This window comes from Lupinus angustifolius, chromosome LG04, assembly GCF_001865875.1.
Source record: "Lupinus angustifolius cultivar Tanjil chromosome LG04, LupAngTanjil_v1.0, whole genome shotgun sequence".
NCBI classification, from domain to species: Eukaryota; Viridiplantae; Streptophyta; class Magnoliopsida; order Fabales; family Fabaceae; genus Lupinus; species Lupinus angustifolius.
In genome coordinates, this window is record NC_032012.1 from 27,298,009 (window position 1) to 27,325,287 (window position 27,279).

Consider the following 27,279-nt stretch of genomic DNA (forward strand, 5'->3'; position numbering starts at 1 on the left):
TAAGCAACATACTCGAGTGTCTCTTTAATTCACAAAACCTCGTGAAATTTTCATATAAACTTCCTCATTGAGACCCCATGTAAAAATGTATTGTTCACATCTATTGATGAATGATTGAGTTTTTCTTTGCAGCAACCGCAAGTAGACTCGGTACAGTGACTAATTTTTCTACCAGAAAGAATGTCTCATAAAAGTCGACCCCCTCCACTTGAGTGAACCTTTTCGCCATGAGAAGTGCCTTGAACTGCTCCACATGTCCATTGGGTTTATAATTGATTTTGTAAACCCATTTAGATTCCACATCATGCTTTTTAGGTGGCAAGTGTTCAAGGGTCTAAGTGTTATTTAGTTCAAGGGAATCAACCTCATTTTGCACTTCTTCTCTCCACCTAGGATCTTTTACAATATGATGAAAGTATTTTGACTCATCAAGTGATGTGATGGTCGACAAGTAAGCCTTATGATAATTACAAATTTTTTCATCAAAAATAGAAAAAGAGAGGATGTACCATCTAGGAGCCTTGAGAGGTTGTGGGTGGCAAATGGTCTATAGAGGCGGCAAATAAGTTATATAATCACCTAGTTTATTTGGTTGGACTTTGACTCGTTCTGATCTATTTTGCAGGGTTGTTGAACCAAATCACTATTAACATGGTCTAATTCGTTACTTACAATTCGACTTGTATCATTTAGGCCAAGTTATTCCCCATTTTCTTCAAATTATGTGTCAGTGGATGCTTGTAGTGGGCATTTGTTAATTGTGTGATCCAATTCAATTGGTAAGCCATTCTCAAAGCCACTTGCATTCCTAAAGTTATACACGATACTCCTTTTGTACTTGAGGATAACCAACAAAAATGCAAGACTCTCCTTACTTCAAATTTGTCTCCTTCTGCTTTATTATCGCGTGTATAAAAAGACATCTTATCAGTAGCACAACTCCAAACAAAAATGCAAGGCCTCTTATCACTAGAACAACTCCAAATAACCACTCTAACCTCTTATTCTAGAATTTCAGCATCCAACACAATAATTTGGTTGGCTTCCAAAATATGAAAAGGAACCCCATCCAATTTCAGCTTCACCATAGGCACACTAGGGAAAATCCTCTTGAAGTAACTTGATATCTTGTTCCTTACTAACGATTCCTCCTCGCACCATACCTCATCGATCTAAACTCCCTAAATTTGATTCCTCCTTCTTCTATTGGTAATACAAGCATGAAAGTATTTAGTATTAGCGTCATCTTCCTTCAACCACTCACTCCTTGATTTTTTCCTCAACAAGTTATCTTTCAAATTCATTGCTTTCCACCAGTCATCAGTTAGAGACTTTCGCATGGTCACTTGATTGACATCCTACATAGTTCATTCTCCCAAAATATTCAGTTCTTGAATGTCCCTTTCCAATTTCCCCAATTTTATGTCTAGGCAACCAAACGACTCCTTATTCTACACCTTGATACTCTCTTTTAAAAGTTTTAAGTTCTCCTTCACAATAAATGCATTCCTTAGTATACACCCCCACACCATTCTAGGTTGTTGCGACTAAGTTAGGGAATATGTAATGTTGAGAGCATGGCCCCTTTCCACCTTCCACTACCTCAAAATAATAGTAAATGATTTGAAATGTCTCTACTCAAAGCTCATTGAGCTATGTTAGGCCAATTAGAGAACCAGTCTACAGACAACATAAATCTATCAAGCTTGCTCATTGCTCCATTTTCAAATTGGTACCAAGTAAAATTCCAACCAACTAGAGGTAAATCCACCAATTATAACTCCCTAATCCACTTACTAAATATTTGGGCATCCTTCTTACAAAAAACACCTCAGCTCCTCCCTTTTTCTTAGATTCACTTCTAATGAAATTATTATATCCTGTTACGGTGATATACTTTACTCTCTTAATAAAAATAATTATTTTAAGGGGCCACCTTATATTTCAAAATATATTAGTTCTTTTGGTGGAAAATGAATAATAGCCTTTGCTTAAAAAAAGTGAGAGACTTGCACCCACGTGCTCCCATATGTAAGAACAAGGTTGTAACTAGGGGGTAAATTAGTTGACTTGAAAATTATGGCCACTTTTTCTGCAAAATCTAGAGTTAACTTGCAGCGGAAAATATATGCAGAAAAATAATCAAGATAAAATGAAAGAGATAAATGGAGAAGAGAATACACAATGATTTTTATAGTGGTTCACCTTCTAGTCCACCGAAGGCTACACTCAGTACTCTTGCAGCACAAGAGATTTCTTCACTAAGAATTATGAGTTGTAATTAAAATATCTCACCCCCGAGATTTCTATGTACCTTACACACTCCCTAATCCTTATTCACTCTTGGAAAACACTTTTCCAAGTGATTCTAATCCTCTTTCTTTTCAGACCCCGTGAAAGAAAGTATTCTACAACAATGGCAGATTGCCTTTACAAGTATGAAAGTAGTATAACTTGCAATCCAATCAACTCTTTATGTATACCAAGTAATAATGCTCTTTGAAAAACTTTGAAACACTTCTAAGCAACTTCAGAAAAACAACTTTGAAAGTTAAGGACTAGTTGCAAAAAGTGTAGAGGAATAACTTCAGAATAAATTTAAGAGCTTTTGAAAATTGTATAAGAGTTGTGTGTTGTTGTATTGTTGTGTGTTTGTGTTGTGATAGTTAGAGTCTTTATGTAGACTTTCCAAACACCCATTGTGTCTTTCTGAAAGTGTAGGAGTTGTTTGAAGTGAAGAGATTTCGCTTGGAGTGAGAATATTTCATTTTGAAATCTGATGCAACAGCTCTCAGTAATCGGTTACTGATAGTGAGTAATCGATTACCCAAACTCTTTGTCCACTGTTCATTTAAAATTAAATTAGAGTAATTGATTACAACAATCTGGGTAATCGATTACTCAACTTTTCAAAACTGGTAATCTATTACTCAAAGAAGTAATGGATTACTCTGAACAGTTTTAAGTTGGATAACTCTTTTCTCACACACGTAACCTGTTACTTAGATGAAGTAACCCGTTACACACTAATTTTGAAAATTGTTTTAAGTATTTTAAAGTGTTTCAACTTTCTTTAAAAATAGTTTGAGTATTACTACTTTGTATATTTAAGAGTTTTAGGATAGACGTATCTATAGAGACTTATTCTAATTATCTTGAAGCTTTAATTTTCTTTATCTTGATAAGTATTATTCATTTTTTTCTTTTTTGGTGATGTCAAGGTGATGAGCAAAGATCTTCTTCACACCATAGAGGTCGAGAAGAAAGAATGATGATATCCAAATTGAGGAGAGCTTATAAATCCGGTCTCACTCGTTCCCACCATTGCTAACCAAAGAAAATATCAGTCTCTCTTGGTCATATAAGTATTGGGGCAACCATGGCTGGCGGAGGTTTCACTACTGGCGACGGCAAAGAATTTGAGGCAAAGATAACTCCCATAGTCATCATTTCATGCATAATGGCTGCGACAGGAGGTCTTATGTTTGGATATGATGTCGGTGTTTCAGGTAATGCTTTCATACACACAAGTGACACAAGATATAATAACCATTTGCATACATGTTTTCTTCAACTCAGATGATCTAGCTAGCCAACCAAAAAGTTTACACTTTTTCGTTCTCCATTCAATAATTTCTTGTAATATTCAATATATAAGTGGCGTTTTTGGAGAATGCTAATTTCTTGTAGTATTCAATATATAAATTAAAAATTGTGATTTCAAACTTTTTTTAAAATCAATTTCAGAGGGAAAAAGTATGAGTTCTAAATTGTTGGATATATTTTTGGTATGAGTAAGTTATCTTCACTTACTCGTACATGGATAATGAAATCATCATATATTGATTGAAATAACATATGTGATTATTGAAATGGCACATGAGTGATTCAGGAGGGGTGACATCGATGGCACCATTCTTGAAGAAGTTTTTTGGAGATGTATACAGAAAGACGGTGGAAGAGAAAGGAGTGGATAGCAATTACTGCAAATACGACAGTGAAGGGCTGCAGTTATTTACGTCGTGTCTGTACCTGGCGGGTTTAACGGCAACATTGATGGCTTCATATACAACTAGGATAATGGGGAGAAGGGTGACAATGTTGATAGCTGGTTTCTTCTTCATGGCTGGTGTTGCCTTCAACACTTCTGCTCAAAACCTTCCCATGCTCATCATTGGCAGAATATTACTTGGTTCTGGTGTTGGTTTTGCTAACCAGGTACGTATAGTTTACTATTCCGAGCTACTACTTCTTTCTTCTTTTTTTGCATACTACATGCAAAATAATAATAATAATAATAATAATAAATAATAATAATAATAATGATAATGGATACCTATTCTATACGTATATTATATATATTAATCATAACGGAACCAATTATTATACCACATATGTTTAATTTTTATTTTCAACTCACATTATATTTTCTATTATAAAAAAAAAATTATTAACAAATATTAGTATGTTAATATATGTAGTGAGTGAGATTCAAATCCTCAAATATTAAATATATCATTATATTAGTATCCTCTATTTTTCAAATTTTAGTCTATAACTTTATTTAATTAGGAGTTGTACGAGATAAATTAGTTTTGCCATATTCTACTCTTAATTATAATCTATAATTTTAGCTTATATTACTTTTTGTTATATCTTTAAAATTAAATATAAAATCAATATAAGCTCTAATTATTTTAGTTTTTAGTCTATATTCATTTAATAAAAAAAAATTTAAAAAGGGATTAGCCCCAATGGTATGTTTATGGAAAATAAGTGTATGCAATTTTACTTCATAAGTAGAGATATTGTTATCTATACTTGAATCCATAACTTTGTGATCATTAATCACTATATACAATATTTAAATTCTTACTACTCCTAAAAAGCTGAAATTATATAATTATTTGACTATTCTTTATAAATCTTATACCAATAGTACCTTCTAATTAATACAATTTTACCTATCAAATATTATTTATATATATATAAATAAATAAAATGTATATATATGATTTGAAGGGCACGTATTTGTCCATCAAATGTCCTTTAAAAACCACATACTACAACAGGTCTCTATATTCGTTATTATATTGTTTTATGAGCCAAAACAAAATTAGGTGATGTGAGATTCTCGTGTCCCTCTATTAAAGACAAATTTGGGGTTTTTGTTGTTTTATGAGCTGAAACCAAAATTAGGGTGATGTATATAGGTTCCTTGCCCCTTCAAACTCTCGATCGTCCGCTAGCCCTAGGTTATTTTGCTTGGCTTTAAAATATTCTTACTAATTGACGTTTATGCATGGAATCACTATGGAGACCTCTATGTGTTTATTACATAAATTATGAATAAGAAATTAAAATACCAAAGCCATGAGCTAACTTGGATAGAGTGTAACACCCGCGAATGGTTACTTTTTTTACTATTAAAAGTTATTTCATTTCTCATCATCTAAATGGACCAAACCTCATAGAATTGATGAAAGTTGTTTAACCATCTATTTGACAGAAACAAAACAACTATAATGGGTGAAAGAGAGAGAAATGGATTGAAATCTCTATCTTAATGTGTAACTAAAATACATATCATAACAATGTATGAATGAAATAGATGTAATTAATAATAGGGAAAGAAGATATTTTTTAGTAGTAAACATCAAAGAAAATAAAAGAATGTCCAATATAAGCCCAAAAGATAATCATCAGAAGTGATCCTTTATCACAACTTTGCCCACTGTAGTTCTGGTTTTGGTTATGAATACATGGACCAAATGTTAGTGCGGTTCATCATTGACTTTCTGGTCCAGTCCCTCCAAGCATGACTTCTTTAACTTTCTTGAGTTATTTGAACTAATCAGTTTGGCACCTTCACTGATCCATCAATTTATTAAGCCAACTTAGAACTTTGTGGGAAACCGTTAACAACTAATTGCTCATTGTAGCTGCAACATCATAACGAGCAAGATGAACCTTATCAATAGCAAGGTCATGTTGAGGCTCCACCACCTTCCTTTGCAATAGAGCTATGACACTAATGCATTCATAAATAGGGTCCTTAAATTTTGCTTCCGCTTCATAATTTGATACCGAAAGTGCCAGCCTAGCTATATAACCTTAATTTACTCCTTTTATTTTGAAGTAGTTCACGAATTCTGTCTCTATCTTATCTTTTATTAACTATTTAAACCTTTGATAAATTCTTCAGTAATTAATACTCCTATTTAAACTTAAGTTACAAAAGATACAGCTGATTATTTTACTCTAATTCAACTTGTAATGAAAAAACAAACAAACTATATGGCTAATAATTCAATGGTACTTGAAATTGATGATACAGGCAGTGCCAGTTTTCCTTTCAGAGATCGCACCTTCAAGAATACGTGGAGCATTGAATATACTGTTCCAGCTTAATGTCACTATTGGCATTCTCTTTGCTAACCTTGTCAACTATGGCACCAGCAAGTAAATGTGCTCCCCCTTGTATCATTTTATTTTGTCTTCTTACCATTCATTGCAAGTCGAAAGGAATCGGATTAGTTGTGTCATGTGTGTGTTAAAATATAACTAATCATGTTTAGAGCCCAAAGGAATTCAAAGCAAAACTAGCTTGTGGTAGTCAGCACTAAGCAAATTGAATTAATGATTATAGTAATAGTATAATAGTGCGGGTCAAGATTGATTATCCGAAACAATATACAAATTTCTCCTTAAATCAAGGACTGTTTTTTTTACTTCTATAGCCATCAATTTCTTCATTCTTTGTTAAAGTATATGTTGACTTGCATGATGGTTGATCGAATAGTACACGGTAGAGTGATTCTTGCCTTCAATTAAAACAAGTAGTAATGCTAGTGTCACTGAATAATAAAGAAATCTTGTAATATCTTGAATGTATTTTTACATGATCCACCACCATTGACGGTGTAATATCAATTGTACCATTGGTTTGATGTGAAGGATAAAAGGTGGGTGGGGTTGGAGAGTGTCTCTAGGTCTGGCTGGTATCCCAGCAGTGCTGCTCACAATAGGTGCATATTTGGTGGTTGATACTCCTAACAGTCTCATTGAGCGTGGTCACTTGGAAGAAGGAAGAGCTGTCCTCACAAAGATCCGTGGCACTCACATTAACATTGAACCTGAGTTCTTAGAACTTGTTGAGGCAAGTCGTGTAGCTAAAGAGGTTAAGCACCCTTTCAGGAATCTCTTAAAGCGTAGCAACAGACCTCAACTTGTGATTTCCATTGCCCTTCAGGTGTTTCAGCAATTCACTGGCATCAATGCAATAATGTTTTATGCTCCTGTTCTCTTTAATACACTTGGTTTCAAGAATGATGCTTCCCTATACTCTGCTGTCATTACCGGTGCTGTTAATCTCATCTCCACTATTGTCTCTATCTACTCTGTTGACAAACTTGGAAGACGTATTCTCTTGTTGGAAGCTGGTGTTCAGATGTTCTTTTCTCAAATGGTGATTGCAATCATATTAGGATTCAAGGTGAAGGATCATTCTAATGAACTTTCAAAAGGTTATGCAGTTGTAGTGGTTGTTATGGTGTGTATTTTTGTAGCTGCATTTGCTTGGTCATGGGGTCCACTTGGTTGGCTTATCCCAAGTGAGACATTTCCATTAGAGACTAGATCAGCAGGGCAAAGTGTGACTGTTTGTGTAAACTTGGTATGCACATTTGTGATTGCACAAGCATTCCTCTCAATGCTTTGCCACTTCAAGTTTGGTATTTTCTTTTTCTTCTCAGGATGGGTCTTTATCATGTCCACCTTTGTTCTTTTCTTCATCCCTGAGACAAAGAATGTCCCGATTGAAGAGATGACTGGCAGAGTTTGGAAGCAGCATTGGTTGTGGAAGAGGTTTTTTGATGATGACAATATTATTAAGGGATGTGAACCAGCTTCTGAGTAGTACGCAAAAACAACTTCACCAATAATCTGGTTTGTCAAACCAGTAATTTTCTTAGTTAGTAAAGGTTGGAACAGCTAACTAAGTTATCGTTATTATTCCTATCCTATCCTATGTCACTATGTTAGTGCCCCATGCCTACCTGTAACCTTGTTTGTATTGTTTTGCCAACCATTTATATTTATATTGGTATATTTCATGATGAGAATCCATAATAACAACTATTATGAAAATCTAAATTACAAACAATACATAAAATTGGGTTGATTAAGGATATTCATTTTAAATAATTCATAAACTTTCTCTTTAAAAATACTGCCTATTTATTTATAGCCACATATCAAACCAAAAATATTAAAAAATGGGTTGACTTGGACTTTCTTATTTTAATAAATAGTTTAGTTTGATAAATATATTTTTGAACAAGTAGTTTCAAAACAACCTCATTTGAGAAATAATTCGGAAACTGCATAATTTAACTAAAATTCACTATAAAACAAAATCAATTAAAAAGATAATTCATTTTTATATATAATCATTATTACTATTAATATTATATAATTTTAATTATTATTTACTTATATAGAGAGCGAACGATCACTTATATATGTGTACTTTAAAATCATTCATCCATTTATATCCTAGATTATAAAACTCCAAACAACTGACTAGTTTTAAAAAAAATTATTTATAAGCTAACTATATTGAACATATCATAATGATTGTTTTTATAATTTCAAGACATAATATATATATATATATATATTACTTATAAAAAAAAGACATAATATATATTTTCATTTAGTAGGAGGATAATTAATAAAAGAGTTAATAATTTACTTCGAATGGTAATTAAAATATATAGAGTTGAAACATTTAAGAATTTCTCATGTTCGACGAACAAGTCCTTAAGTTGATAATATAAAGGAGGTTTCTTTTCATTTTTTTTATCTTAATATAATTTATTCCTCACTTACTTTATTATCTTTTATCTAAAAAAACATCTGAAAAAGCATTATAAAAACAAAAGGGAACCTAGTTGGTGGTTATGCATAAAACATTATTGTTTCATCAAACCAATTTTAAAAAAATGAAAGGTACTCTACTTGGTTATGGAGAAAACATTACATTCATCAATCCAATTAACAAAAGAATAATGATATATCATCTTATTAAATTTTCTTACTCATAAGAAAGTGATATATATATATATATTACTTGTAAACCAATCATCAATAAATAAAGAATTATTTTGTGACATATATCACTTTCTTGTGGGTAAAATAATTTATACTGGAAAACGATATATACATCATCATAAAAACATGTGAGACTAAATTTTGCCATTAATAGACGAAGCCTATATCTATACTTATTATAAAGCCAAAACATGGTGTAACCACCTACCATGGAGTAATTTATAATTCCTCATTTTGCCCTTGCCTATTTTCTACAAAAAGACCATATAACCTAATGTCCATATCCCTATTATTACATGTCCCATATTATTTTCTTAATTATGTCTTCTTCTTAATTTTGTAACTATAACATTTTTTCTTTACTTACCGAACAAAAAATATTTTGTAATGATATTTATCTCTTAACTGTATTCTCACGACTTCAATATTCAATAACAACGTTCTATAAAGATGATTTTTTTTCACAATTTCATCATACCAAAGGAAAATCATTAATTGAGTTATAATATTTACTACTTTGTGCAATCATTACTAAAAAATAAGAATGCATTTGACAAATATTTCGTTTCATGATAGTTTATTTGAAAAATTCCGCCTCAATTATACACTTTATCTACAAACTAACTATAAGTAATTTAATTATTTAAATAAACAATTACATTTCAAACAATAGAAAAACGTGTTGACAGACACACGTGTCTGTCAACACGCTAGTAATATATAAGAGTCCAAGTTTTATTCCTTATTTTTTGGGTATCATAAGGATATCCCCTTATTTTATTTTTTGGGTATAATAAGGATATCCCCTTATTCCATGGGTCTCTTTTGAAATGGTTGGTTGCCCTCCCATATAACAATCTATATTTATTTTAACACTAACCATTTGTATAATTTTGTCAAACCTCAATAAATCTATTTAATTTTCTAAAATTAAAATTTAATATGCATGACAAATAGAAATAAAATTAGGATATAGTGGTGAGAATATTTCTAATTCAAGATTTTTCAACAAAAGAAGTACTTTATGTTAGACTTCATATTTAGCAACACACATTTAACAATGTTCATATATAGTATGATGTTAAATGATAGGCAGAAGGAAATCAACAATATTTGGTAAAAAAATATATTCTTAAATGTGATAGGTATATATACAATCAATTGTGTTTTCTTAATTGAACATTATTATTGTATGACTCAAAGATTCAACGACACTCAAAAGCACTTGCTTCACTCAAAGATTCAAAAGCTAGTGTTGTTATTTCTCACGCATTTAACAACGTTTGCTTTACTAAGCGTTATTGACAGTCATAGATTCAACAACATTTGTTTTAGTGATTGTTGTTGAATCGTTTCAAATTTAAAAGTACAACCTCACACACTACTCGCTTATTTGGACGCTAAAACTCAGAAAACATTCTCACGACACTCACCTTCACACAAGACTCACATTGTCACAACATTCATACATTCAACTCATCCCACAACCAAAGTGAAGATACTGAAAGTGAGCTTTGTCATTCTTCTTAGTTTTTCATTTTTTATAACATCCATGTATTTTAATTTTTTGTATCTCTCATTGTTACTCACTACAAATGAGTTAGATTATGATTTAAGCTCACTATAACTTTTTGTCAATATTTTTTTTAGGGTTTAAAAGTTAACTACTATTGTTGATGGAACAAGACGAGGCTTTCTTTGTTGATCGAAAATGGATGAATGTCAATCAATTAGTGAAAGAATATGAGGATGAAGTGAAATCATTTATTAGGTTTTTGACTGAGCGTGATGAAAAAATACTTCATGTGTTTTATATTCAGTAGTGTTGTGCCACAATTTTTGGTTACACAACTTATTGTGAAGTTGTCACTATGTTTTTGTGGTTAAAACATAGAATATTCTACTTGAAGTCCAATTTAGGATAAAATTGTTTTTTAAATTAGAGGTTTGGATTCGAGAGTCAATTGTGAATTAGAGAAGGTATCAACACCTTGTCCGTCCATACTAAGATGGTACCCTCACTAACAAGATAGACTTTATTATACCCTAAATTAAAAAAAGATAATTGATAAAACAAATATTTTACTTTTGTGCTATTAAAAGGAGGAAGAAAATATTTTTTTTTATTTTTGTTGTGTCAGACTAGATAAGATTTTGCTCATATTTATCCACAAAAGTATTAGTGAATCAAAACTGCGTAGTTCTTACTTGAAAATTGATAAATTGGTTTGGTTGTTTTTTGAAATTGTTTGAATTGATTAAAGCAGAATCAATAGACGAAGAGTCAGTATTGGTTGTTTAATATCTTCTTGCTTTAATAAATGACAGTGATAGTATAAGTGACCGCAACCATTTTTTGGCCCAAAGTAGGAAGTAAGATATAACACGAACCATAACCTTATTATTGACTCCATTAAAAAATTAAAACATTATTTAAATAACTAAATATTTCCCAAAAAATAAAAGTAATAGGTGAAGAGTTAACATTGATTATTAACCACCTTTCCACTTTGATAAATAACAAAGACAATGTAAATGATCATAACCATTTATCGTCTTGAAGTGGAAAGCGAAATACGATACCAGATGTAACATCATTATTAAATTCTTCAACTAATTTAGTAATGAACACTTAAAATTTAATAACTTAAATTAGTTTTATTATTGATGAACTCATTCTAATTAATCTTTATTAAAACTGAGAATAAACTAGTATAAATTATATTAGAAAGAAAAAAATAAAATAAATAGGAGGAAGATAATAAAGCTAACCTTGTTAATTGAATGGAGTAAAGTTACTCAAGTATTAAGGTGTTGCACTATTTCTCTCATTTGGTATTTACCTTGTAAATTGTATTAGTGTTCTTTTGTTTTCGCCCATCTTTTCAACTAAGGACTCATGGATCTACTTATAGATGGACGTGAGAACTTTGTTGATAAGGAATCAACTATCTCTATGGGGTAGAGATGTTATCTCAGATAACAAACTAGTAACAAACACTTAACAAATTGCTAACAAACTTGTAACAAATTGGTGGACAGTCTTATTCATAATTCAAAGCATGATTATCTTCAACTTTTTCATTTTCTATAGAGATAAACACCATTATCTGTTTTATTTTAGCAGTATTTTCATTTATTAAATAAACATTTTCTCCAGAAAGTATTTTTGGGTATGGAAATATTGGATGTTCAAATGTGTCAATCTTTACTTGTTGCTTATCGGATAACAATCAAATTGAGGTTTAACTTCGATTTGTATACATATATTCAAATATGAACATCTGTATTCAATTTATCATAGTTCTTAGCGTAGTTTAGCTTGGATGGGTGTAAGCAAGAAGAAAAGGTTAGAGGATCCAATTTATACTATTTGAGGAGGTAATTTCACTACAAGAAATTTGACATTCACTGATGGCAAAAAACTGTAAGTAAAAGTTAAAAAATCGTAGATATAGCCTCAAAAACCTATACCTACGGACATTTTAATCCGTCATTTTTATGTCGCTATACCTACGGTTTTGTTTCCGTAGATATAAGTTTTTGATGCTATACCTACAGTTTTGTTTTCGTAGGTATATATTTTTGTTATTTTTATCTTCCACTACTACGACATATTTTTATAAAGAATTATTGTGACACTACCAGTACATGTTATAATAAAACATCATTCTATAAGCTAAATATATAAATAAATAAATTTGGAATCAAAACCAAAATCAATTTTATTGAGAATTAACATAAAGACTTACAAACATGTAAAATTGAACATGTCCACTTAAAACTAGTTTACTAGAAAGGTAATAAAGAAAGAATTCACTATTCTCAAAATTTACAAAGCAAACATGTAGTATCTACTTGAATGGTAATATATTTCCAGAAAATCTAAATAGTCTTAAGTCCATAGTTGTGTTTTTCATTGTTGATGATGAAGCTATTTTTGTCTTCCAATATCTTCTCCAACCAATGACCCTCAAAATTAACTAAAAAATGAGTGAAATCTTGTGAGATGAGTTGGACAGCTATTAAACTCCAGTAAGTACTGCAAGAATTAAATCAACCATGAATGTAAATTTCGTAATATGATGATGGTGATGGAGTCAATGAGTGATTAACCACAATAAGTACTAGTAATAGAAAACCTTACCATTTCTATTACCTATATAACAAAAAAAACTCTCTCATGAAATGTCTCAATATCTCAAGCCCTCATGACATGTGTCAATCTCTCATAAAAAATAAAGGTCTCTCATGACATGTGTTAATCTCAATCAAAACTTTTCCTCCAAAACATGTCAGTCTTCCATTTTTGTTCATTGTACAATTTAATTCTAATGATTAATTGGTCCATTTGTTTTTTATTCTATAAATAAATTACATCTCACAATAAAGGGGATTGAATCCCTTTTCACATGTGAGTTACTTTTCCATCATTATCATTTCATATCTTCATATTCTTCTCCCCTTTCATTTCATATTTCTCTATTCTTCTCTCACATGTCTACAATCCAATGTTTCATTCGTCAATCTTCATTTCGTTAAACTTAATATGATGGCTTCTGTATCCTGATACTAAATCATCATCATTGTAGATTTGTTCTTATTTTATAAATATGTTGTTTAAAGTGTATTTTTATTGATTTTTTCATTCATTAACTTCATCGTTGTAGATTTGTTCTTATTTTATAAATATGTTGTTTAAAGTGTATTTTTATTGATTTTCGATACTAGATCTTCATCATTGTAGATTTGTTCTTATTTTATAAATATGTTGTTTAAAGTGTATTTTCATTGATTTTGTAATTCATTAACCTAATATGATAGCGTTTGTATCCCGTTACTCAATCTTCATCATTGTATATTTGTTTTTCTTTTGTAAATATGTTGTTTAAAGTGCATTTTTATTGATTTTTTCATTCATTTGTTTACTTTTAGATATATTCTTATTTTCTAGATATTTTTACTGATTTTTTGTTTATTATGTATGTGTATTCTTATTTTTTCTTTGATTTGTTTATATTGTATATATGGTACGATTGATTTCATTACTTTGTAGATTTTTTCTTTCAATAATCATCTTCCTTAGTGTATGATTTACAAGGATTTCATCATTAACAATTACCAAATCCTCATTAACTATGTTATGTACCCGATCTCCATTTATATATATACACACATTTAGTTATTAGTTACAAGTTACAATATTGTATTGGTTTGTTTGTTGTTATGAATTTATTTATCTTCTCATATTATCTCGCTTTTATCATCTTATCTCTTCATTTGCAGTTTGACTATCCCTTAAGGCATATATACGGGTTAGTGTTATGTCTATGTGTCCCTATCTTACTAAAATCTTCAATTTTATTATCCTTTGCACAATAAATGAATTTGATTATTTTTTCTCACATGATATTTGTTAAAATATTTTTTCCTATGTGGTTATTTTTTCCAAAACAAGAAATACGAATTGGCCATATTCTTTGTTTCGACATTTTCATATTCTTTGTTTCGACATTTGCATAAAAGAAACCTCACATCCTATAATACAATGATTAGAGATTCTATTCATTATCTGAGTGTAAAATAACAGTTCTTTAATTTTATTATGTGTTTGTTCTTTTAAATTCGATTTTTTTTTCACTATATGAATGTGTCAACCTTATATTAGTAAAAATAATCTTTAATTTTTTTATTATCATTATAAATAATTTAGCATGTTTAATTGTTGAATATGTATATTTTATATAATTAATCATAGTAAATGTGATCATCATATCAGTCATAACCATCAAAGACAATTTAATTTCATTTATATTCTACTATATAAGTAATAAATTTATGGAATATTAATATTTAATTTCATTGATATTTTGTTTTGTTTGAATTTATGTATGAGTTACAAAAATATAATATAAATTTGCATAATTATAGCTAATAAATTTGTGGAATGCTAATTGAGTAATAATTACTCATTAATGTCTTTGAATGTATTAATTGAGTAATATTAATTGGTAGTTACACTTTAGAAACTGAAATTATTAGACATGATTGTCTTTAAATGTATTTTGATCTATTATCTAAAAACTAAATAATGGTCCTTCACAATTATTTTTGTTATTTGATTTTTATTGTGTTTTTTGATTGAATTTCTCTTTAATATGATGTAATAATGAAAATATTAAAGAAATTTCATTTGATTATGATAATTAATTGATTTGATTTATATTTTGATTAAATTATTTATGATTTGCTAATTTTAAACAATGCTCATTATAGATATTAATTTTCATAATTGTAAATAATAAATTTGCGAAATATATTTATATTCAATTCCATTTATATTCTATTTTGTTTGAATTTATGGATCTATTACAAAATTTGAATTTATGGAGCAATTTATATTTATATTTAATTCCATTTATATTCTATTTTGTTTGAATTTATGGATCTATTACAAAATTTGAATTTATGGATCAATTTATATTTATATTTAATTTGTCATGATTCATTCTACTCCATGACAATCGTGATTAATTGAGCATATTACATGATTAGTTTAAAATTGAAAATTTAATGCATATTTATAATTATACTGATAAACAAATAAATAATAATATCATAAAGAAACATAAAAGTTCAACATTTTTCAGCCAGTTACAATAATGATATTGCACACAATTAATCAATTGTTAGTTATATTTTAGAAGCCAAAATTATTTAGCATGATTGTCTTTGAATATCTTTTATTCCGTTATCTAAAAATTAAATAATTATTCTCAAAATTAGTTTTGTGATTTGATTTTTCACTGTGTTTTTGGATTATTTTCTATTTAATCTTTAATAGGATGTGACAATCAAAATATCACAGCAATTTGATTTGATTGTGATAATCAATTGATTTGATTTATATTTTGATTAAATTATTTATGATTCACTAATTTTAAGCAATGATCATTATAGATATAAATTTTCATAATTGTAAATAATAAATTTGAGAAATATATTTATATTCAATTCCATTTATATTCTATTTGTTTATTTGAATTTATGGATCAGTCAAAAAAATGGAATATAAATTTGCAGTATTGTATTTAATGAATTTATGGAATATTAATTGAGTAATATCTACTGATTAATGTTTTACATCATTTATGATAATTTGTTTTTATTTGGATTCATTAATCTATAATTTATTCTGATTTATTGAATTGCATAATGTGCATGATTAATTGAGCATATTACACAATTATTTAACATTAGAAACTTAATGCACAATTATAATTATATTGATAAATAAATAATTATATTTTTAATGTCATAAATAAATATAAATACTCAAATTTTATGGATCAATTATAAAAATGATATTATACACAAATAACCAATTAAGTTAAACGATCAAATATAATAAGATGATGATACAACAAATTAACTCTATAATGTATGTAATTTATTTAAAAATAAAAGGAATATGATTACATGTGCAATATTAAAATATAATGTTACTATAACAATATTAAAATATTAATAATATGAATCATAACATATTGTTTGTAGTTATTTTAGAGTCAAATAATAATATTTATTTTTATACTAATCTTATTTTAGAATCAAATAATAATGAAATTATAAATTTATTGATGATTTTTTTATTAATAGGATACTACTAACTATATCATGTTATGTATGTGTAAAAGACAATGTTGGGAAAGTCGAGCAAAATGTTAAACCAGAAGAGGTCTCATATTAAGTTTATCCAATTTAAACAGTTAAATCGTATGGTCTGACTGTATGATTTTATATATAATTAATAATTTTTAACAATATTGATGCACTAGTAACATATATGGTTTTAACCATGCGAATGCACGAGCAACATACATATTCTTAATCATAAATGCACATGTAATATATGTTCTTAATCATGCGGCAAAAAATATCGTCTCGTGCAAATGCATGGGTAACTTGCTAGTTCTTATTCAAAGAAATGCCATTTTTGGTGGAAGAAGGAGACTAGGGTTTTTGAACACATACACAAATGAGGTAAAAAAAGGTGTGTGGTGTTTAAAGTTGGGAGTAATAGAATTGTAGGGTATAATTTGCTATTTTTTTGTCTTCGAATGTTTTAAGAGTTTTTTTGGTGGTAAAACTTGTTAAATATAATTGAAAATGAAATGAATATGTATTTAATATTTTTAATATCTGAAAATTATTAATAGTTTAATTCATTTTGAAATAAAGTTTTTCATAATGAATTATAAAAGGAACATTACAATGTACATATAATTATATATATAATTTCTGTTGCAATAAAAAACATCCTAAGAAAGAGTTATAATTACACTCAAATAATATTGGTAACCTCTAATTATTATAGTTTATGAAGTATGTTTTCTCTTCTACAAATGCTGAAACAAATATCATGACAGATCCATAATTTAAATGAGAACAATAAACATATAATAAAAAAATACATTAGTCTTGTACACTTATATATAAATTGAAAACCATACCTTAAGAAATGAAAATTTGAAAGAGTTACAAAGAAAAATTGAAATAATATAAAATATATCTAACAATAAAGACAATAATTAAAAAGAATAGAAAATTATACCTTGAGTGAGTTTTTTTTTTGGTTTCCTCGCACTGGAGGCAATCCTGTCCGAGCCGGGAACATCCACAAGTAAGTGGGGCTAACTCTCCCAACGAGCATTTTTTCCATCCACAAGACTCGAACTCGGGTTCTTGCTTAAGGGGAATCAAGCATGTACCACTTGAACCAACACTCGTTGGTACCTTGAGTGAGTTTGAGTTAAATATGATATATTTGTTGAATAAAATATGTGAAATTTATATGATGAATAAATTATATCTATCACAAATGAAGAAAAAATTGAAAGATAACAAAAATAAAATCATACCTATGATTTGGTTTGAGATTTCAAGATGATAAATTTGGTTAACACAATTTAAAAAAGTGAGAAATAATATAAATTATATATATGCGAAATTTATATGATTATCTACCAATAAAGACAGTAATTAAAAGAATAGGAAATTATAAATTGAATAAGTTTAATAGTTGAAGATAATAGATTTGTTGAATAAAATATGTGAAATTTATAGGATGAAAAAATTATATCTACCACAAAAGAAGAAAAAATTGAAAGACAATAAAAATAAAACCATACCTATGATTTGGGTTGAGATTTGAAGATGATAAATTTGGTGAATACAATTTGAAAAAGTGAGAAATCGTATAAAATATATATATGCGAAATTTATATGATTATCTACCAACAAAGACAGTAATTAAAATAATAGAAAATCACACATGTGATTGAGTTTGAGGCTTGAAGTTGATAGATCTATTGAATAAAATATGTGAAATTTATATGATGAAAAATTATATCTACCATAAATGAAGATGATATATTTGATGAGGGCAATTTGAAAAAGTGAGAAATAATATGTAATATATCTACCAACAAAGACAAGAAATAAAATAATATAAAATCATACCTGTGAGTGGCAGCAAGGTGTTGTAGATGAGAGATGTGTAGAACAAAATATGTGAAATCTATATCATGATATATCTACCAATCATTCATATTGACAAAAATACCCTTAACTTTGTATACTTGTTGCAAATGTAGAGTGTTTAGTTTTGTGATTTCACCAGCCCTTTCTTTTCTTTTATTAATAATAATAATTAAAATTAATATATATATATATATATATATATATATATATAATGGTTACAATTAATACTTAAAATTATTTACACTTTACTATGTTAGTGTGTGAAAGTGTATATGTATAGCAGAGATGAGTGGCAGTTTCTCCTCATCATAAGAAAACTGCACATTTCATTCAAAAAGAATAAATGTTCTCTCATTCACATTACTTTTATTTGCTCTCTTTCTCAAATCAACCCAACAACAACATCTTTCACAACACCTTTGATTTAGGGTTTGGGTTGCCACCACCGTAGATGATACCGGTGGAGCTTCCGTGTTTCTTGCCTTAAGTGGTAGTGTACTTGCTGGAGACGCTCTACTAGATGCAAACTCCATGATCAACAAAAACAAAGGTCTAAACTTTGAAGTTTTGGTGTTGGAATGGGAAAGTGAGTTTTGTGTTGTGAGTTTTTTTTTGGTTGGGGAAAAATAGAATGATGGAGCAGGAAAATTGGGTTAAAGTTGTGGTTGTTGGTGTGTTTATGGTGGGAGAAGGAAAGGAAGAGAAAAGGGAAATGTGGAGAAGAAGGTTTTTAGTTATTGTTTAGGAAGATGAAGAAAGAAAGGGAAACGAGAGAGAGAGAGAGAGTGATGGGACGTAAAAAAGAAAAAAAAGGATGAAGGAAATGAGAGAAATGGAAATGCAGAGTATGTATATGGCTTCATCCACACATGTAAGTATTAGTCAAAATATGATACCTTTTGTTTCCTTAAATTTTTACAATCATCTCTTTTACATTCATGTAACATGGAAAGGAATAATGTATGAAAAAATTTATACACCAAACCAGATAAAATGTTTCACTTACTACATTATGAAGTAATTCAATTTCAATTTTTACATAAGATTCTTTCATCACAGTCATTAATAAGATGTCATAATGCAAGGTATGCCTCTATTCTACAATAGGTACAGTCATTTAATATTTATGTTTTTTGTTAGAGATTGCTTATTCAACAATTTCTATCTTATGTTCTTTATATCAAGATATTATTGTCTTCTTTACCTCAGTTTTATTTTTTTCAGGTTACCTTTACAAATAGCAACCATTAGCCTAATTTGTGTCAGATGTTTTTTTCTCATTTTATTAAAGGGTTATTATAGTTCACTTCCTCTCTTTGCAGTTGTTAATACATAATTTTCTACAAATCAGTGAAGTTCCACCTTCACCGTCCCAATTCTAACACTCTTCCTGACATCCACATCCATAGAGTATTCATACCTATACATTGATGATTGGAAAATAAAAAAGATATTAGATCTGAAAGCAACACCATCATCTTTCCATTCAAATTCTAATCTAAGATGAATTAAACTACTCCTTTTTCCATTTCCATTTTCATCTTATTCTTAAATGGGAAAGATCTTTTCAATTTTTTTCTCTACATGTTAAAGGAATACTCTGACTTGGAAATACAGGTGGGTACAACGGCTTTATTCATGCAAGTAGATATCAGTGCAATATGGATGAAGAAATTTGTGAGCAAAACCTATTTGACGAAATGTTTCACTAACTATATTTGGAGATAACACAAAACAATCAAATAAACATGAGTTTCCTTCTAAGTTCCAAGGTATATTTATTAACTAATTTAATTCCATATTTGTATGTGATTCTTTCTTCACTATTTCTACAATTCATATGATTATCGAGTTCACCCAATGTCAGTCATTAATAAGAGGACATAATGCAATGCATTTCTCTATTCTATTGGTATGACAGACATATTGATTCAAAATTTAAGGTTCACATTATAGATTTATTCTTCAAGAGTTTTTATCGTTTGTGCTTCATATGAAGGTATTGTTATATTTTACCCTTAATTACAGGATACGGTAAGAGTCCAATTAAGTAAAGTACGTTGTTGGTTGTTGTGCGTGTTCATAAGTTTCACATAATTCAATCACTTGAGATTAGTTTATACTAATGATAAGAATGGTAGTTGAATGGTAGTGTAGTTGGGATGAAAGAAATGTCATCAACGCCACTGCAAGTTAATATATAGTAATGTGCTACACACTATATCTTATTTTACTATACAAGAAAGGATAAATAATGGTTATAATTGAGTTTACTTTGGGATGGTAGTTGTTACCATTTTATGAAGTATTTACTGCCCATAATGAGTACATTAAGACTCTTATTGTCCATTAATTTGAGATTAGTTTTGATGTTACCATTATTTATCTCTCGGGGGCTTAAAATACTACTACAATAGCGTCACTGGTGTAACTTGGGTTAGATGTTATTGCGAAACAAATATGTTTCCCATTTTTATTTTATAAGTTTACTTTGGAACTAACGTTATTTGGAATGAACCTATAGTGAGAGAAACCTAAAGAGTTTGATATCTAAACTAGCTATAAATATTTAATATCTAAACTAGCATGTTGACAGATACTATCGTGTCTGTCAATCCGCTTTCATATTGTTTGTAATATGTTTGTAATGTATAATCTACAAGCTATAAATATTAAATATAGTAAGTTGTGTTATATATTATAATTTGTAATTAAATTTATTCGATTGATGTAATTATTAATTTTTTAAATTAAACATTAAAATAATTGAGTGATTCACAATTATTTTGTAAGTGAAGTTTATGGTTAGGGTGACCCCCGTGTCTATCAACCTGTATTCCCAATGTTTGATACCGAGTTTTCATTTTACATGTTATAAACATTTGGAGTGATAAAGTTTAATTATAATCTACATTTGAATACTTTATATTCGTATGACTATAATAATTTATACACTTACTATAGTAAATAATAAAGGCAATAATAAAAATTAAACTCACAATGATGTTGTTTAGTATAGTAAACAATTAAGAATATAAAACCAATAGCAAAACAAACACAATACAAAGGAAAGACTACTAACATTTATCATAATAACATCCTTATTACTAAGTCAATAAAATTCCATGTGTATAGTTATATCCATTCATTTTGTCAGCCACTAATATTGCATAAATCTCCTCCATTTACTAAATATATTTTTCCTTCTTTGCCTTGAGAATCATTGATGAAAAAATTGTTAAATTTTCCCATCTCCCAATAAATATGCACCTAGAAGAAGTTGTAACAATTGAACTTACTTAAGTTAAAACTAAATAATTGATGAAAATAACTCACATAATTTTTTATTAGTGAGAATGAAGTTATAATAATTATAACAGTTAACATTCTTTCCCTTATATTATACTTTCTTGCATAAGACTCCTTAATATATGTACATGAATTTAATATGTATGCACTGACAGTGTTAAGGTTTTTTACACTGCCATTAAATCATCCACCATTGATTTGTTAATAATCATTGTCTCTTAAACAAAAGTAATACAAATCAATGGTGAATGATGTACTGATAGTGTAGAATATTTTATACTGTCAATGCAGATTTTAAACTCTTTGTACATTTTATAGAAAAATTTGAAGAAGACATATAAGACTCCTTGACTTTAGTGACTACTCCCTTGATTTATGAATATTCTTTTAACTAGCGTGTTGAGAGGCACTACCAGGCTTGTCAACTCGTTTTCGTATTGTTTGTAATGTGTATTCTACATATAAAACCTTTAACTAGCGTGTTGAGAGGCACTACTAGGCCTGTCAACTCGCTTTCCTATTGTTTGTAATGTGTATTCTACATATAAAAATGGTTTTTATCTAATTAATTCAATTTATTGAGTAAATCTATTGCATTGGTCATAATGTATGTCCATTAAATTAAAAAATAGGAATGCATGAAAATATATTGCATTGGTCACAATGTATGCAATTAAGTAAAGAGTATGTGAATATTTGACATTTAAAATATTCGGACTACACGTTACAAATAATATAAAAGCAGGTTGACAGACACAGTAATGTCTGTCAACACGCTAGAAAATAAAATTAAGTGAAGATATCAAGACTTTATTCTTGGTGAACACAATTGTATATGTATCATTTCTTTGAGATTGAACAATTACCTCAAACGAATATATATTCGGCTGTAAATTACAATATATAATACAACTTAATATGTAGAATACACATTACAAACGATAGGAAAACGGGTTGACAGACACGGTAGTGCCTGTTAACACCCTAGAAAATAAAATTAAGTGAAGATATCAACACTCTATTCTTGATGAACACAATTGTATATGTATCATTTCTTTAAGATTAAACAATTACCTCAAACAAATATATAATCAACTGCAAATTACAATATATAACACAACTTAATATATAGAATACACATTACAAACAATAGAAAAGCGAGTTGACAGGCACGGTACACGCTAGTATAGATAATAGTAGAAATTGATGGATGTAAAAACTTAGGTAATAAAAAGTTAAAAGGGAAGCCAAAAAAATCTTCGATCCTTGTTTCTTATTTTCTCGATCATATTTAAGCAAATAGGAAAGAATATATACATCCAAATGTATACTATGTGATGTAATCTAAAACAGCCAATAATTATCACAATTGTACAAACTTCTAAAACCAACCATTCATTTCTAAGGAAATCTTCATTGCCATGTTGTTTAGATCAACCCACTTTCCCAACTTCTTAAGAAAGTGAGAAGAAACTTGGACAAAATCTTAAAAAATATACATGATAAAATTAGTTAGCTTTAGTAAAGTGTAAATAGTATTTTTAATTTAATAGATAATAGGATGTGTACGTTGGCTTTCGAAATTAATGTTTTATATTATATAACTTTTTTTTTATTATAAAGCACAATTAGATAAAGAGAAAACATAATATTCAATCTATCAAATGAAATTATAGAAAGAGAAAAGTCAAAAACATGTATATTGGATAGAAGGAAGAAGAAATGCATATGCATAACATGAAAAAAAAATTATACACAATGAGTAAATCACCCACTATTCATTTGTATTATTTTTTTGAAGAGTAAAAAATAATTGAATATAAATAATAAATAATATAGTGACAATATAAAATGTTCATTTACATATATATTTCTTCTCTAATATGAATTAGATTAGATCATAGTTTTCATAGTTGTAGATAATAAAGAATGATTTCTCATAATAGTATGATTTCCATTTTTGATTTTGTATGAATGATATCTAACAAATATTCTTTCTCTCGAAAGCAACACATGCTTCACTATCCCATAAAAGCTGAATTGGAAGGTACTATTAAGTTGGTGATACATAACTCTTTACTCGTGTCTGTTACAGACCAAGTTGGTTAGTGCAACCATATATCAATTGTTTAAGGGCCCTACTGTACTGATACCGTTGGTCAAAATGCATCAGAAATCACTGTTATTTACATTCAGTTGATGGCTAAGCACACATGCATGTCGTAGTTCAGCTGTTGACGGCAATATGAAGCGTAAAACTTAGCATGCTATTATAACTTTTTTGATACAATCCTTAAACTTTATAACAATTGAAACTATGAAAGCACTGCTCTATGTGATGAAATGGTTGATCTTGAGATGTCTTACATGTTAGGAAAGCTAAGGAGTTAATAGAAATGAAATGATATACTATCTTCATACTTAACCTATAGCGACTTCTAAATGGGTAAGTTTAGGAGAATACATCATTTAAGTGTTGATCGTACTAGAATCATATTCAATTTGGTAAAGACCTGCATAGTTAACCTTATAAATTAATGACAAAAAGAAATGTTCAAGTTTTTTTATTGCTTTTCTTCACACTACCGTCCTTTTACATTAATGTGGAGTTCAATAATAGTCCAAGGCAGGACCACACAGAATGCCACTTATGAACAAAAGCAAGCAACCAATGTGTAATAATTGAAAGATTTACCCCATTGTTTATTAGCTGTCAGAAATTAATTAGAGCCTGCCCAAATCTTAACGGAAGCTTTCTCAAGAGCTGGACAGTGGACAGGATACATACAACCTGTTTTCGATTTCTTAGGACAACAATCTCATGTGCACATTGAGGGTTACTTGGTCATTTCATAGACATCTCTTCAATCTTTAACCCCAATTGTCACATGCCCGGAAATTACTCTCATGTGCCACATGGTTGGGGCTCTTCCCATGTTATAGTCCCTGCATGCAGTGGGAGTCAAATTAACAACCCTATCTTTCTTTGACTAAGCGCTTTAATTTTAATAATGACTATAATCCTTAAGCTTATTTGCTAAACCTTAATTTAACTTCAAATAATGTAATCCCCCTCTGTCTCTTTTGTGCATGTTCTGTTCTGCAGGGATCATTATAAACTTCATCAGCAATCTGAATGAGAAAAGGCTGTATTCATGCACTTGATCAGCAAAAAAAATAAACTTAACCATCCATCGCATGAGTTGTCATTTAACTTGGTCAGATTTTAAAAAAAAAATAGTACTTTAAAATAGACTTTATTGATATCTCTTGCATTCTTCAATCTTAAGATAACTCTGGTACATGCTACATCTATTTAACTGTGAAGGGAATCCAATCTTAGTTTCAACCAAATTAATTTCTGATATTACAAGCTTATGAATTTTAGAACTCTATTTTAATTTCACCCTTATTTTATAGAGATAGGATTATCTCCATTAATTAAGAGAGAAATACTTAAAAAAACAAAGAAAAATACAAGTTTCAATGATATATTAATCCTTTTAATTAGAATGAAACTAAAAATATGTATTTGCAGGTCCTTATTCTATTTTATTGCTTGATCTATTCCAATTTGCAAGTGATACGAGGATGCTAAATCTATTTAGAAGTGTGTAGGTATAGAATTATTTAATCTGGAGCGAGACCAATGCACTAAGGACTAACCTTGGAATAGTGATATGCTATTTCAAATTGTGTCCAAACAAAAACATATTTAAATTAAAAAAATAAATATTTATTATTATTTTTGCTTGTGATTCATATCCATGGAATGAGAATGTAAAGAAATTATAATGATAAAGCATGCAGACACAAGGCAGGGGAGGGGGTTTAAAGCGAGATTGCATGCAAAGAATGGGTAATGAGAAAACCTTGTCTTTAACTTCCCAAGGAGTCCATGTGCTGTCCCTATATTCTAGTTTATAAATAGCTGTTTCGAGTTTACCAGGCCACTTGATTTTTATAATCTCACCGTCCAGCTCCACACCACAGTTAAAATAGAAGAGATTAAAAATTAGACCATGTAACAATTAAAGCACACTCTCCTCCTTTATAAATCATCACGATTCCCATGCATATAAAAACGTGACAGATAAAGCCTCTCACAAACACAACCACAACCACAGTCTGTCATTTCTCCTCTATACCCCATAAAAAAAACAAAACAAAATGGCCTCCCTTGATGTTGAACCTATTCAAGGTAACCTAGCCAGATCCACAGAGGCACCTTCAAGTCCAAGAATATCTTTCTCAGCAGAGTTCTTAGATGAAAATAGTTTCATCTCCATCAGTCCAGAGTCTCATAATGAAAAGGATAAAGATAAGGAAAGTGAAAGAGCAAGGAATGCAGCAGATTTTGAGTTCCTCTCAAACAATAATAATGCGAGTAATAGTGAGAAAGTCTTAACAGCTGATGAACTTTTCTTTGAAGGGAAGCTTCTTCCCTTTTGGCAGATGCAGCATCTAGAGAAGCTCAACAAGATTAGTCTCAAAGCCAAAGATGGAGAGCAAGAAGAAGAAGAAGCAGAAAAAAGAAGTAACAACAAAGAAGATGAGGAGAGTAGATCAGTGAATTGGTTTGTGGATGATGACCCATCTCCAAGGCCACCTAAGTGCACTGTTCTATGGAAAGAGCTACTTAGGTTGAAGAAGCAACGTGCTTCTTCTTCCTTATCACCCTCTTCTTCCTCATCTTCATCCTCTTCTGCTAGCTCACTTGGTGATGTTGTAGCTGTCAAAGAAGGTACTTCATCGAGGAAAAAAGAGCAGGAGCAACAAGTTAAGAGAACAAAGAAAGTGTTGGAGAGGACAAGGTCAGCTACTATTAGAATTAGACCAATGATTAACGTACCAATTTGCACACAGGTGAAAAGCAGTACCTTGCCCCCTCTTTTTCCTCTTAAGAAAGGAAGATTAGAGAGGTAAACTTCAACCAACAAACATACGTTATTTAGTTTGATCCTCTCTCTCAAATAAGTTTGTTTTAGTTTTGCTTATTATTTCTTGTTATATATTCCGCTAAATTAGTTGTTTAATTTGTATGGATCTGAGAAATTTGCAATGTAAATTCCCACTTGTGTATTGTGTTGTGCATGCATTCCCTTCCTCTGGAATCACATCACTATAGAAGCCAGTTGAGTGAGTAATATCACATGATAGATGCAGAGTTCCACAATATGTGAGTCCCACATGCTGATGGCCTGATGGGGATCTATCTTCTATCAGCCACACAGATCTGATCAATGGACACAATATTAATGATCAAATTGAGTGTACGCCAAACTACATTTTTTTATAAGCATTTGAAACACA

General features: G+C 29.5%; 2 protein-coding genes across 2 annotated transcripts; both read left to right on the top strand.

Moving 5' to 3' along the window:
* LOC109346838 (sugar transport protein 13-like) lies at positions 3,330-8,076 on the top strand. The gene is made up of 4 exons (XM_019586647.1): positions 3,330-3,509; positions 3,893-4,218; positions 6,338-6,462; positions 6,958-8,076. The coding sequence occupies exons 1-4, from the start codon at positions 3,380-3,382 to the stop codon at positions 7,916-7,918; spliced, it is 1,542 nt and encodes a 513-aa protein (XP_019442192.1). The 5' UTR covers positions 3,330-3,379; the 3' UTR covers positions 7,919-8,076.
* LOC109346839 lies at positions 25,922-27,057 on the top strand. Its single transcript, XM_019586648.1, has one exon. It carries the CDS (start codon positions 26,137-26,139, stop codon positions 26,890-26,892), a length of 756 nt encoding a protein of 251 aa, XP_019442193.1. The 5' UTR covers positions 25,922-26,136; the 3' UTR covers positions 26,893-27,057.

What these genes read in the sequence shown, in the direction of transcription:
- LOC109346838 (XM_019586647.1), top strand. Translation starts at nt 3,380, where the DNA reads ATGGCTGGCGGAGGTTTCACTACTGGCGACGGCAAAGAATTTGAGGCA. An exon ending in ATATGATGTCGGTGTTTCAG is followed by an intron (nt 3,510 to 3,892) that starts GTAATGCTTTCA and finishes TGAGTGATTCAG; the next exon opens with GAGGGGTGACATCGATGGCA. An exon ending in GTCAACTATGGCACCAGCAA is followed by an intron (nt 6,463 to 6,957) that starts GTAAATGTGCTC and finishes TTTGATGTGAAG; the next exon opens with GATAAAAGGTGGGTGGGGTT.
- LOC109346839 (XM_019586648.1), top strand. Translation starts at nt 26,137, where the DNA reads ATGGCCTCCCTTGATGTTGAACCTATTCAAGGTAACCTAGCCAGATCC.